The 13,675-nt window shown below is 50.9% G+C and overlaps 1 protein-coding gene and 1 pseudogene across 1 annotated transcript; both read right to left on the bottom strand.

Moving 5' to 3' along the window:
• Positions 1–717: 717 nt before the first annotated feature.
• On the bottom strand, positions 718–6,732 carry LOC144933958 (uncharacterized). Its single transcript, XM_078859333.1, has 2 exons — positions 4,832–6,732; positions 718–1,067 (listed from the first exon to the last, which is right to left on the bottom strand). The coding sequence occupies exons 1-2, from the start codon at positions 5,864–5,866 to the stop codon at positions 1,053–1,055; spliced, it is 1,050 nt and encodes a 349-aa protein (XP_078715459.1). The 5' UTR covers positions 5,867–6,732; the 3' UTR covers positions 718–1,052.
• Positions 6,733–7,917: 1,185 nt separating this feature from the next.
• LOC144936617 (ATP-dependent 6-phosphofructokinase, platelet type-like) overlaps positions 7,918–13,675 on the bottom strand; it is a 54,677-nt pseudogene continuing 48,919 nt past the window's right edge.

The following is a 13,675-nucleotide window of genomic DNA, read 5'->3' on the forward strand; positions in this document are numbered from 1 at the left end:
AGTAACTTGCACACCATTGGGTGGCAAAAACGTCGTCTTCCTCATGCTCACATTTCGATATGGATGAGGGAAACAATTCATGCAAGTCACATTGACACATTTATCAGTGCTGAGCTACCTCACCCCCATCAAGACCCTACTCTTTTTCTATGTGGTCTGCAACCAAATGGTCCATGGCCCATGTGGCCAGTTCTATCCAAATGCACCATGTATGCAAGACCACAGGTGGACCAAGAGGTATTTACGGAACTACTTGAAAGACACTCAGTCGGCCCATGATGGCTATCCTCTATTTCGTCACAGAAATACTGAGCATGGTGGATTTCAAACAATGCTCACACCTGGGTGTGGACCAATCAACTTCAAGGACAGTGCACATTATCAGAGTTATGTTCTTTTGTTTGCATTATAACTGCAGGTATTGTGGTCTATGCAAACATGACTCCTTGTAAAAAGGTGTCAGTTTTGTTGCCAGATAGAAGGGTAAAAAAACAATTATCATATTTTTACTGGCAAATGAGGTTCCCATAGTGTAGATGCTTGCCCCGAGCTCTCATACTCTGATGGTGCATTGTCTTTGAGTTGTGCGCCTTTTGGCGTCATCTGGTCCAACCCATGTGAGACTAGGCTCTAAGGAAAGCTGTCTCGGGTGTGGACCAATCAACTTCAAGGACAGTGCACATTATCAGAGTTATGTTCTTTTGTTTGCATTATGACTGCAGGTATTGTGGTCTATGCAAACATGACTCTTTGTAAAAAGGTGTCAGTTTTGTTGCCAGATAGAAGGGTAAAAAAACAATTATCATATTTTTACTGGTAAATGAGGTTCCCATAGTGGGGTTTTAGGAGCGACGGGATCAAAACCGCCCGTCGCTATTGGAGGCCCGCCAACGCCAAGGTCCCGTTCCCCCGAAGGACCCGAGTCCGGGATGTCCCGCAACCGTGTCTGTGGTGGGGTTGGAGGGGCGGTGGGGTTGGAGGGGCGGTGGGGTCAGGTGTCCCCGCAGCCGTGGTAGGCCCACCCAGAGCAGGGTCCGCTGCCTCCGCCAGTGTCACGGCCGGTTCGTCTGTAGAAGGCACGACAGGCGCTCTTGCAGGGTCAACAGGCATAGGCAAGGGTACGTCGGCAGCAACAGACACCAGCAAGGCAACATCAGGAGATGACGCATCCGTCCGTGGGGCCACGTAGGGTTTCAACCGAGACGTATGGACGTACCAGCGCCGAGATCCGAACCGAACGCGCGCGGACTGCGGGTTAGGAACCTCAATGAGCCTAACAGGCCCCTGCCATGGCTTATGCAATTTAGGGGAGGTTCCTGCTCGCACCTGCGGGCAATGCAGCCATGCCATGTCCCCCACCTTCCAGGGGCACTTCCCCCTCGAGCGTCGAGCGCAACGTTCGTTCCTGGCCTGGGTCTTGGCAGTAGCCAATCGGGCACCCTCTCGCGCCTCAGCGACGCGGCGAACGGCGTCCTAAATGTAGTCGGGGAGAGGCTTAATAGGGCCTCTCGCTCCCGTTCCCAACTGCACGTCCATTGGCGGCACGTTCTCGCGGCCGTACATGAGAAAAAATTGAGAATACCCTGTGGACGCGTGAGGCGTCATCCGGTATGCCGAGAGTACCCCAGGGATATGCAAATCCCAGTCAGCTTGCTTCTCATTAACCGTGTGACATAGCATGGCTGACAGCGTCCAATTTAGTCGTTCCACCATGCCATCCGTCTGTGGGTGGTAGGGAGATGTCCGGATCTTTTTAGTCCCCAGAGCAGCGCACACCTCGCCCAACAATTTAGAAGAAAAATTTCGGCCCTGATCCGTGAGCAGCCTCTACCGCGCCCCTTTGTCCATGACATATCCAAATAGAAAGGCGTCTGTAATGGACGCTGCCGACTGGTCGGGCAGGGGCCAGGCCATCGGCCAGCGGGAGAGATACTCCACCCCAACCAGCAAGAATTTATTGCCCCTAGCGGATGGCGGGAAAGGTCCCAGAATATCCAACGCCACCAACTCGTTAATTCGAGACACCTGTATAGACTGTACCGGCGGCACATATGGGTGTTTAGGTGGCTTCCGCCGGGCACACTCGGGACACGCGCGAATGTGTCCGACGACATCCGTCGTCATGCCGTGCCAGAAGTAGTCTCGCTGCAACGTCAACAAGGTTTTCTGCACCCCCAGGTGTAATAGCGTGTCACAATGCAGAGTGCTAATCAATTTGTACCGTAACGACGACGGTACAACCAGACGCCAGCGATCATGTAACCCCTCCCTCCACATCAGCAGTCCGTCACGGAGAGCGGCCCCCGGCGTCCCTCTGGAAAGCAGTCCCCCCCCCTCCCTTTGCAGCCCGACTCCGCAGAGTCCCCAACGAGTCGTCAAGCATTTGTTCACGAATCCACACTGATCGCGGCAGGTTCAGAACCCCATCGGCCAATCCCGGGCACACTGGAGCCTCAGGCACCTCGACCGCCAACGCAATAGGCCGAGGGGGTGCTGAGCCGGCGTACACCTATGCGTACCTGACGCGCAAGCGCAAGGGGATCCTTGAGGTAACCTGGAGAGCGCGTCTGCATTCGCGTGACGCGACCCCTTCCGATGCTGAATTTGGAAAGAAAACTCCTGCAGACTGTCCAACCATCGTGCCAGTTGGCCAGATGGTTGGTCTACCCTCAGAGCATATTGTAAAGCCGCATGATCCGTGCGCACAATAAACGAACGGCCGTAGAGATACGGCCGAAATTGCCGGAGAAAATAGACAATAGCCAAAAGTTCGCGGCGAGTAACGCAGTAGCAGGTTTCTGCGGGGGACAAGACGCGGCTACCGTACGCTACCACGCATTCCACACCGCCTTTGGACTGCGAAAGAACGGCCCCAATGCCAGTGTCACTCGCGTCCGTGTCCAGAATGAAAGGGTGATCGAAATCGGGATAGTCCAATGTTGGCGCCGTCGCCAAACGATCGTGTAGGCCCTTAAACGCCGCTTCCTCTGGCGGTCCCCAACTGAATTTCCGTCCTTTACCCGTAAGGAGGTGCAGAGGCCTAGCGATGGTTGCAAAGTTGGGAACGAACCTACGGTAATATGAGGCAAACCCCAAGAAGCGACGCACATCCCCCACCGTGGCCGGGGTTGGCCAGTTGCGGACGCACGCCGTCTTCTCCGGGTCCGTGGCAACCCCGTCGGCACTATGTGTCCCAAATAGCGCACGGATCGTTGCAATAGGTGACATTCCTTAGGTTTAAATTTTAGATTGGCGGAGCGCATCCTGGCGAACACCGCCTCCAGTCTCCGTAGATGTTCGTCAAATGTGCGGCTAAAGACGATGATGTCGTCTAAATATATCAGACATGTCTCCCACTGCAACCCCATTAATACCAGCTCCATCAACCTCTGAAATGTGGCGGGGGCAGCATTTAACCCCATCGGAAGACAATTAAATTGAAATAGGCCCTGCGGCGTACGGAAAGCAGTCTTTTCCCTCGAGGGCTCATCGAGGGGAAGCTGCCAGAATCCCGAAGAGAGATCCAGCGTTGAAAAGAACTTCGCCCCCGACAAGGCATCGAGGGAATCATCCATACGCGGCAGGGGGTACGCATCCGCCACAGACACTTTGTTTAATTTGCGAAAATCGCAATTTTCCATCTTTCTTTTTGACCAAGACTACCGGCGCGCCCCATGGGCTGTTAGACCGAGATATTATGTCCGCAGCCAGCATGTCTTCCACTGCTCCACGAACATGGTCCCGCTCCGCTGGGCTCATCCGATGCGAATTCAACCGAATCGGAGCAGCGTCCCCCGTGTCAATGTGATGGGAAAGCAGGGAGGTGCGTCCCAAGTCAAAATCATCCGAGCTAAACACATCGGAATAACTTAACAACAGCGCGCGAAGCGCGGATCGCTGTTCCCCGGTCAGGGATGAATTCTCCCCGCACAATTCGGCAATCCAGCGATCATCTTGGCCCGTAGGGCCCTACCACGTCCCGGCGGCCAAGATCGTCATGAGCCGTGAACGCCGTCGTGGCATGGGCCACGACCATTCCAGCCGGTACGCAAACATTCTCCGTACTCCCATTCAGCACCTGCAAAAACGGCGGCTGGTCCGGACGGATAATAGTTTGCGCCCCAACCAGCGCCGACCCGCCCGTTATGGTTGCGGACGGTGATAACAAAACCCCAGGCGCTCCCTCCAGACCAGGCACCGGTTTCCGATATCGCAAAGAGATAAGCATCTGTGAACCAGGTGGAATGTCAACAGATACCTCGGACAGCGCCTGCACCTGGCAGACCGGAGCGGGTCGCCCCTAGGGCGACGGCAAAAATGCAATTTTCCGACCCCCCGGTAGTTCAATGCAATTTTGATTAACCCTTATTAGAATGGGCATTTTAGCCAGAAAATCGGTTCCCAACAAACACGGAACCGCAAGGGACCTCGAAATCACAGTTCCTGAGGCCGACACCCCCCCGATGGATATATTGGCGTCCACCTGGCCCACAATGCCCATACTTCCCCCGTTCGCTGCTATACAGGAATCATAAACCGGCCGCACTGCGTCCGGCAGGGTGCCCAACAGATGGAAAATGACATCCGAGATAATCGTCGCGGACGCACCGGAGTCTACCAAAATGCGCACGTCGACCCCTTGTATAGAACCCGGCACAGTGGACGAACCAGTAGCGGCCGCAACAACCCTTCGTGCCAATTTGCGCCAATGCGTTACCGAGCGACATAGGCCAGTCGGCGGCCTCCCATTGTTAACGACACCCGGACCGTGCGGCGATGGTGATGAATGAGGTGCCAAACCTTGCCGGGTGTCTGGTGCGCACCGACTTGCCTGTCCTGGAGGGTCCTTCCGCGGTACGTCCGTGGTCGAGGCCTCCTGCTGGGGCGGCCCCGGGATACGGGCCCAAAAATCCCTGGTGAAGTGGCCTTTGCGACCGCAGCAAAAACACTCGACGTCGTTGCGACGCACAGCACTCCCTCCATCCCGACGCTCCTGCGTCGGTGGTGCAGACCGCGGCCCCGGCCCTCCCCGGGCAGGCCACTGCGCGGAGGCGGCCGTCAATTCCTGCGGGCCCCCGCCGTCAGGAACGTAGACCGCCTTCTTGGGATCCCAACCCGCGGCACCCCCTTCAACGATGGGCCCCCCCATCCACGCTGTCACCTGTTTCCAACGGCGCAGATTAAATTGGGCATCCAAACACTTCGCAGCAGCCCGTGACGTCAACTTCTCATGGCCGCACACCGGCATAGGGATCCCCAAGTCTCTTGATAGCTCCAGCATTTTGCCCAAAATAAGGGGTTCCAATAGGTCAGGCTCCGTCTCAGGGTATGCGGCCATGGCCAATTCCAGAACAGCACCCCTGTATGCCACCGGCGACTTTTCGGGTGCCCGCTGGCGCTGAACGAATCGTCGGTGAGCGTCATCCGGAGGCTCGTACGCGTCCGCCATCTCATCAAAAACCCCTCTCAGTGTTTTCAAATTCTCGGCCTTGATGGAACGGAAAAGTCTGACCGACTCATCGTCGAGAAGAGTTGGCAGGACTTCCAGGGCCTCTGCGTCAGTCCATCTGGCGGAGCGTACCGCCGCCAAAAATCGGCAGGCTCCGCTGTCCTCCGCAGACGGCGCGTCGCGTGGCATGTTCAAGATGGCGTCGCACCGCAACGTGTCAAAGATGGCGGCTTCCCGCGGTTCTTCTCCCGCCACGCCCAAGATGGCGTCCTCGTGCCATGTGGTGGAGGGCGCTGGCGGCGCAGGCAAGACCCTGGTCTGTTGTTCACCCCTGGGCCTCCCCGAACCCGTCGCCGGCGTGACAAGGTCGCACAGTTGCGCCAAGACAGTCTTTAATGTCTCCATCTGGGCCGCCATCTGTCGTCATCTCTGGTCAGCGTCCCCCAGCGCGGGCGGATCCACCGAAGCGGCGACCTCCTGCACCCCCGGGCCGTCACTCGTTCCCGCGTCGATTCCTCCCTCCATCGTTGGCAGCGCCACTGCCTGAGGAAGGTCGTCGTCGTCGGTAGATGTAGCAGACGATGGTGCGGGGATATTCTTTCTTCTGAGCTGCTTTGACATGCCGTTTCACTTCTGACACCAGTTTAATGAAAGGACTCTTGCACTGGGTCTGTCTCCGTTGTCCTTTATTGGTTCGTACAACTTGCCCGCACGGCGTCTCGCTCAGTGTCTCCTCCGTCTCCCGCTCGGCAGCCCCACTGCTGCCGTCGCTCCTGCAGCCCCGTTGCTGCCCCACTATGCAGCCCCGCTGCTGGCTCGTTATGCAGCCTCTCTGCTTCCCAATCTGCAGCCCCACTGCTGCTCACTATGCAGCCCCGCTGCTGGCTCTCTGTCGCCTCTGTGCCCGGACACCGATGGCCGACGGTGGCGAATCCCAACCCTGTGGCGATCACGCCACTTTCCTTCTCCTGCCCCGCGTGGCCTCCTTCTGTCTCTACCCTCACACTCCCTTCGAGCCCTTCCGGTTCCTGTCCTTAAAAGCTCTCTCTCTCCCCACGTGACCCTAACTCCTCCCACCTGTTACGTCACACCCAGCGAGGCCGTTTACGCTCGCATTACACATGGACTGCTAAAAAAAATGGAAGCGACGTGCTGCTGACGGTGAATCTGATGCCTTAGGACGAGTCTACACAGTTCATGCCAACATTCAGCAGTGCTACTTTCTCTCAATGCTTCTCCATGTTGCCAAAGGGCAAAAATCTTTCCAAGACCTCTAAACAGTGGAAGGAGTTGTCTGTCATACCTTCAGGGAAGCTTGCAATCTTCATGCAATTCTTGCGCATGATCACCATCTTCATAAAGCTATGACAGAAGCTTCTGTTGGTCAGTCCCCTTTCCAACTGACATTGCTTTTCTGCATAAATATTCGAAGTTTGCAGCTCATCTAACCCCATGGGACTCTGTCAAAAATACAAAGAGGGCATGAGTGAGGACATCCTCCACGGAACTCAATGAGAAAATACAAACCTCGACGTCAACTTTTCTTATGTCATCTTCAAACAGTCCCTCATCCTCCTTCAGGACAAACTGCACTTCATTGGTGGAAAATACCTCACGTCAATGGGACTACCAACACCCTACAGGGACAACCTGAATGCCCTTGCTAAAGAGATCCTACGTTAAATATGCTATTATGCTTTACAGCTTCTTAAATTTAGTTAGGAAAATAAGCCAAACCTGATGGATGCACAAATAGAAGCCTACACGAAAATCTTGGAAGACATTGAGACTACAAATCGAGTCTTTTTTTCCTTGATGCACCTGCCAGTCCTGGGAAGACCTTTGTTTTCAAACTGCTCCTCGCTAAGACTCGCCAGAAAGAGAAGTCACTGTGTGTGTGTACGTCGATGTGTATGTGTGTGAGTCCATATGTGTGTGTGTTAGTCCATGTGTGTGTACGTCGCTATGTGTGTGTGTAAGTCAATGTGTGTGTGAATCGATATGTGTGTGTAACTCCATTTGTGTGTATCTAAAGTCCATGTCTGTGTGTGTAAGTCCATATGTGTATGTGTGTGTAGGCCAATGTTTGGGTGAGTCTATGTATGTGTGTGAGTCCATGTGTGTGTGTGTAGTTCCTGTGATTGTCACTGTGTGGTGCCGGGCTTACGAAGCCACAGCCAATAATGTGCTGACATGTGTAGCCCGCTTACGGGATGTAGTAACCGCCCCATATCGGGGCTTGGGTGAGCGTTGGTCAGCGCGGAGGCACCACGAGCAGTGTGCAGTGCGGGCTCCCGGTGAGGGAGCGAGAGGGAGCGTCAGCCAGCCAGGGTTACATTGGGGCAAGATACGCTGGTTGACCTGATGACACGTGACTGGATGATATTGGAGGGGGCCACCGGTAGACAGGGGCCGCTGGGTGGTCTAAAAGAGCTCTTGGAAGCCTTCGAGAAAGATATTAACAGATGCTGTATTTGTGCTTTATTCGCCATGAAAGTTTGCACAGACAAGGAATTTACTTTGGCAGGAAGGTGCATACATTCAACATATAGGAATCTTAAATCTTAATTAAGTGGTGTGCAAGTCTAACTATACTAATAGTACAAAGTCTAACTAATACTAAGGGGCTAAAGTATGTATACATTTTTAATAAATTAAAATATAAAATATAAAATAGCTATAATATACAATATAAAAATACAAATATGGCAACATAGTGCAAATATGGCAAGGTGTCATTGTGCAGATAAAGTGTTAAAGTCAGTGTGAGCCCTTGGCCTTGTTGAAGAGGCCAACAGCGGATGGGAAGAAACTGTTTTTGTGGCGTGAGGTTTTGGTCCTGATGGACCGCAGCCTTCTGCCGGAGGGGAGTAGCTGGAACAGAGAGTGTCCAGGGTGGGAGGAGTCAACCACAATCTTCCTCGCTCGCCTCAGGGTCCTCGAGGTGTGCAGGTCCTCGAGGGTAGGCAGATTGCAGCCAATCACCTTCTCAGCAGTGCGGATGATACGCTGCAGTCTGCTCTTGTCCTTGGTAGTGGCAGCGGCGTACCAGATGGTGATGGAGGAGGTGAGGACGGACTCATTGATGGCTGTGTAGAAGTGCACCATCATTGTCTTTGGCCGGTCGAATTTCTTCAGCTGCCGTAAGAAGTACATCCTCTGTTGTGCTCTCTTTATGAGGGAGCTGATGTTCAGTTCCCACTTGAGGTCCTGGGAGAGGATAGTGCCCAGGAAGCGGAAGGACTTCATAGTGTTGACTGGGGAGTCGCACAGGGTGATGGGGGTGAGTGGGGCTGCATTCTTCCTGAAGTCCACAACCATCTCCACTGTCTTAAGAGCATTGAGCTCTAAGTTGTTCTGGCTACACCAGGTCACCAGGTTGTCAGCTTCCCACCTATAGTCAGACCCATCCTCACCAGAGATGAGCCCAATGAGGGTGGTGTCGTCCGCAAACTTCAAAAGTTTGACGGACGGATGACTGGAGGTGCAGCTGTCGGTGTACAGGGAGAAGAGCAGAGGGGAAAGGACGCAGCCCTGAGGAGATCCGATGCTGATGGACTGCGAGTCAGAGACTTGTGTTCCCAGCTTAACGCACTGCTTCCTGTCAGACAGAAAGTCTGTGATCCACCTGCAGGTGGAGTCGGGCATGTTCAGCTGGGAGAGCTTGTCCTGAAGCAGGGCAGGGATGATGGTGTTGAAAGCAGAGCTGAAGTCCACAAACAGGATCCTGGCATAGGTTGCTGGGGAATCCAGGTGCTGTAGGGTAAAGTGGAGGGCCATGTTAACTGTGTCGTCTAAAGACCTGTTGGCTCTGTAGGCAAACTGCAGGGGGTCCAGGAGAGGGTCTGTGATGGCTTTGAGGTGTGTCAGCACCAGGTGCTCAAAAGACTTCATTACCACAGAGGTTAAGGCGACGGGTCTGTAATCATTAATTCCTTGGCCTTAGCTTTTTGGGCACAGGGATGATGGTGGATGACTTGAGACAGGATGGTACATGGCATGTCTCCAGTGAGGTGTTGAAGATGTTGGTGAATACTGGAGACAGCTGGTCAGCGCAGTGCTTGAGGGTTCGCTGGAGAGACAGAGTCCGGCCCAGCTGCTTTGCGGGGGTTCCGCCTCTTGAAAAGTCTGTTAGCCTCTCCCTCCTGAATTGAGTAGTGGGGGGGAGGGGGGAGGCCTCTTGGGTGGGAAGGGGTAGTTCAGGACAGTCCAATTGTCTTTCAAATCTGCAGTAGAACTCGTTCAGGTCGTTGGCCAGGCAGGAGTCGATAGTGGTGTGCGGGGCTCTGGGCTTGTAGTTGGTGATCTGGCCCCAGATACAGGAATGTGTAATTTCCACCACTGGCTCAGAGTAGGATCACACATTTTAATCCTAGGACATAACACTTTGGCCAATGAGAATGCAAAAACATCCCACTGCTTCTCTGTTCATATCACTAAACTCAGACAGAAACAGCGGGAGAGCGACACATATAAACAGAAGACAGAAATTAGTTGAATCTGAAGTCGACTTACATTTCTGCTTCATAAGCAAACCGATTTCCAAGTATGGCTGTGGAGAGGGTGGAGCGTGCACAGGCAGCGGGCTATGCAATAGGAGGGGTGGCGCTCCTTCAGCTCTGGCTTAACCCCTGATGCCAGCACAACTGTGAGCTGCTTGCCACAAGGAAACGTCAGGAGACGCACCTTGCCTGTAGCACTCCTGGAGCTTCTTGGAGACCCACTGCACACCCTTGGCAGCAATCTTCGTGCCGAAGTTCCTGTCAAATGGGGAGGGACAGCCGCCCTGCCAGCACAAACACACAGCAGTGGAAACAACAGGAAGGTAGCTTTAATGGCCCTTTACAAACACCAGCTGTGGCATGGTGATGCACCCGTCAGAAACTTTTGGAGGTTGGGTTGGTGAACCTCACAAATGTCATCTGTGCCGTTAAACTCCCAACCAACTGGGCTATGAGGTCGTTTGGTGATGGCCGTAAACAAGTGGAGTTATAACCCCCTTTGGTGTGGACTTTTGAATGTATCCCTTTGTATGCATGGATTTCGTATCCAGGAATGGCAGTTTCTCCCAAGTTGAAAAACAGTCATGATAATGGAAATAACCAAACATCCCAAGGAAAGTTTTGAAACAGTGAGGCTTTTAAATATGAAGTAAATATTTAATGGTAATTTCATTTGATTGTAACACTATCCCCACTTGTGGACTTAATCATTACAAATGATGTACTGCTTTGTTTCAGGTAATATACCCTACTCTCTATTATTTTAATGTTGGCTGATTTTCAGTTAACAACCTTTATAGGGCAGAGTGCCATCTGATGCCACCAACGTAGATGAGCCATGAACACACGTTGACTCTTTGTATGTGATCAAACAAATACCCAAACCCATATATGAATGTATTTTGTAGTATAATTCACCGGTTAGGTGGCTCAGCGGTATAGCAAATGGCTCGCAATCGGAAAGTTGCGAGTTCTAATCCTGGTGTTGCATTGATCCTTCCCATTCATCTTTCTGGAGTTGACAAAACAAGTACCAATTCTTGGAGAAATCAACAGTGGTTGTTCTATGGATACACTCACCCCCATCATGGGAATGAGGAATTTCCACCATTGGCTCAGGGCTGCCTTCATGCTTATTTTAGCAGAATATAACCAAACAGCTGTGTAGCTTATTTGGGGTGATCTAAAGTTTCTGATATATAACACAAAATAATCACTAGCGTCCTGGTGGAAAACATAAATAATTTGTGCTTTTCATATAACTGTCTCTCCACGAAGAATGTGTTTTTTGTGTACACAAGCCATCGGGTCCCAAAGGTTATCATAATAACTGAGGGGGAGTGGTTACAATGAGCATCATTGTCCATGTGTGTGTGCTTCACCTGCTGCATGTGTCCCAGCACATTCTTCCGGCAGTCAAACACCCCTTTCCCCTCAGCCAAGTACAGGTGGTAGATGAAATCTGTCGTGTAGTTGGGGTTGCAGTTCTCGTTTCTGGTTGGATATTCAGACAGCAAACGGCACAAGGCGGGAGTAGTGTATTTTATTGTGTAGGTTCAAGAGCCGGAACTTGACAAAGCAACGGGAGAAGACGTTTGATTCTGACCTTTGGGCATAGGTAATGTGGAGGGGGTGCTAAGGATTTTGTGACAAAACAGAGGAAGCCATTTGAGGACAGGAATAGAATGCAGATGTACAAATAAGAGAAAGGTTTGCAAAAGTTTGATAACCAGGGAATTAAAAGGTAGCCTTATAATAAAGAAATTGACGTAAATCATGCAACAGTTGAAAGAAGGACTGCAAGGTGTAGCGAGATAAAAAGCAATGGCTACAATTACCTCTTGGTCTTCATTACCGCTACTCGATTCCCTTACAGTGATGATTCCTTAATGTAAATGACAACACTGAAGGCAAAGCGGATCTCACCGAATTACGAGCCCACGGTGAATGTTTCCTTTCATCTTCTCCGTCAGATGCTCCACATTCATCTGCAGACAAAAGCACAGAAAACACCCGGTACTGGGTTCGAAGACACACTTAAGTGAGATTCAACAGCACTCGCAAAAATCCAACATGTGCCATGGAACACGCAGACAGATATTACCCATTGGCCCAATCATACAAAACCAAGACACAGATTCCCCAGATATCACTCACGACTGATGTTAGCAATGGCCGAGTATCGAAGCCATGTGACCGAGTTCATAAAAAAATCAAGTCTTTATTTCTATAGCACTATTTCGTGCAAAAGGATGCCAGTCAAAGTGTTGTATAGATTTAAAAAAACATTGTTAATTGACTAAATCACAAGAATAAAAACAAATTCCATACAAAACAAAAGAACATTATAATACATTACTGTTGAAGGCATATAAAAAAAACTATAAAAGAATCTTAAGTAAAAGCAAGTTTAAAAAGGTGAGTTTTAACATTTAACTTAAAACTTCTTAATGATTGCGAAGCCCTCAGATCCCCTGGCAAACTATTCCACAGGTGAGGACTATACACACTGAAAGCCGCTTCTCCATGAGTTTTGGACCTGGCCCTTGGGATGACTAAAAGACCGGAACCGGAGAATCTGAGGGATCTTGTTGGTTCATATCTGCTCAAAGCCAAACCATTCAACGATTTAAAAACCCATAACAGAAATTTACAATTAATCCGATGACTGACCGGCAGCCAGTGCAAGGACCGTAAAATAGGTGTTACATGGGAGCTCTTCCTGGTTTCTGTGACCACCTGTGCTGCTGCATTCTGAATAAGTTGTAGATGACACATTGCCTTTTTCGGAAGACCGGAAAAGAGAGCATTGCTGTAGTCAAGTCTGCTGGTAATAAAAGTATGAATCAGTTTCTCAGTAGTTAACCGAAAGAGAAAAGGCTGCACCTTTAGCTATATTTCTAAGATGATAAAATGCCGTTTTGCTGATATATTTGATGTGGGCTTCAAAGTTAAAATCCTGAACAAACAAAACACCTAGGTTTTTAACCTGCAGTTTGCCATTTTCTGTCAGCGAGCAAACATTTGTGAGCAGTTTACCTCTTTGGGCTTTTGCTCCAATTACCAGGACCTCGGTTTTGTCTTTGTTAACTGCCAGGAAATTCAGTGCCATCCAATTTTAATATCATCAATGCCCTTCATAAGGGTATCGATGCGGCTTACATCATTCGGAGATACCGAAATGTAGAGTGGCATATTGTAGGCATAGCAATGAAAATCAATCTCATGTTTCCTGATGATATCGCCTAGTGGTAGCATATAGAGACTGAATAAAACAGGTCCCAGAATGGAGCCATGTGGAACACGACACGTAATTTCTGTCTTTGAGGACGACAGATCACCTATGGAAATGAATTGCTCTCTGCTGGTCAAATAGCTCTTATACCAATTTGCAACTGTACCGGAGAGGCCGACCCATCTCTGCAATCTGTCAAAAATAATATTGTGATCAACCGTAAGTGCAGTTTTCAGTTCACAGTGGAGTGTGCTAATCACTGCACCACCATTCCACAAGAACAACAGTCGCCATTTACCACTAAGTGGCAGTGACATCACCACAGTTCTTGTACCCGGTAAGATGCACTTTGAGGCCATGTGAAGATCTAAGGCTCAGCTCCAGACGACATACAAGATAATACAAAGATCCCGTCATAGCCGTAACAGACTTTTGGAGCAAGTGCTGTTAGCGATCACCTATGAAGGCCAGCACGGTACGCAAGAGGGT

This window comes from Lampetra fluviatilis, chromosome 1, assembly GCF_964198595.1.
Source record: "Lampetra fluviatilis chromosome 1, kcLamFluv1.1, whole genome shotgun sequence".
NCBI lineage: Eukaryota > Metazoa > Chordata > Hyperoartia > Petromyzontiformes > Petromyzontidae > Lampetra > Lampetra fluviatilis.

Excerpts from the sequence above, each read along its gene's own strand:
- LOC144933958 (XM_078859333.1), bottom strand. The coding sequence starts at position 5,866 with ATGGCGGCCCAGATGGAGACATTAAAGACTGTCTTGGCGCAACTGTGC.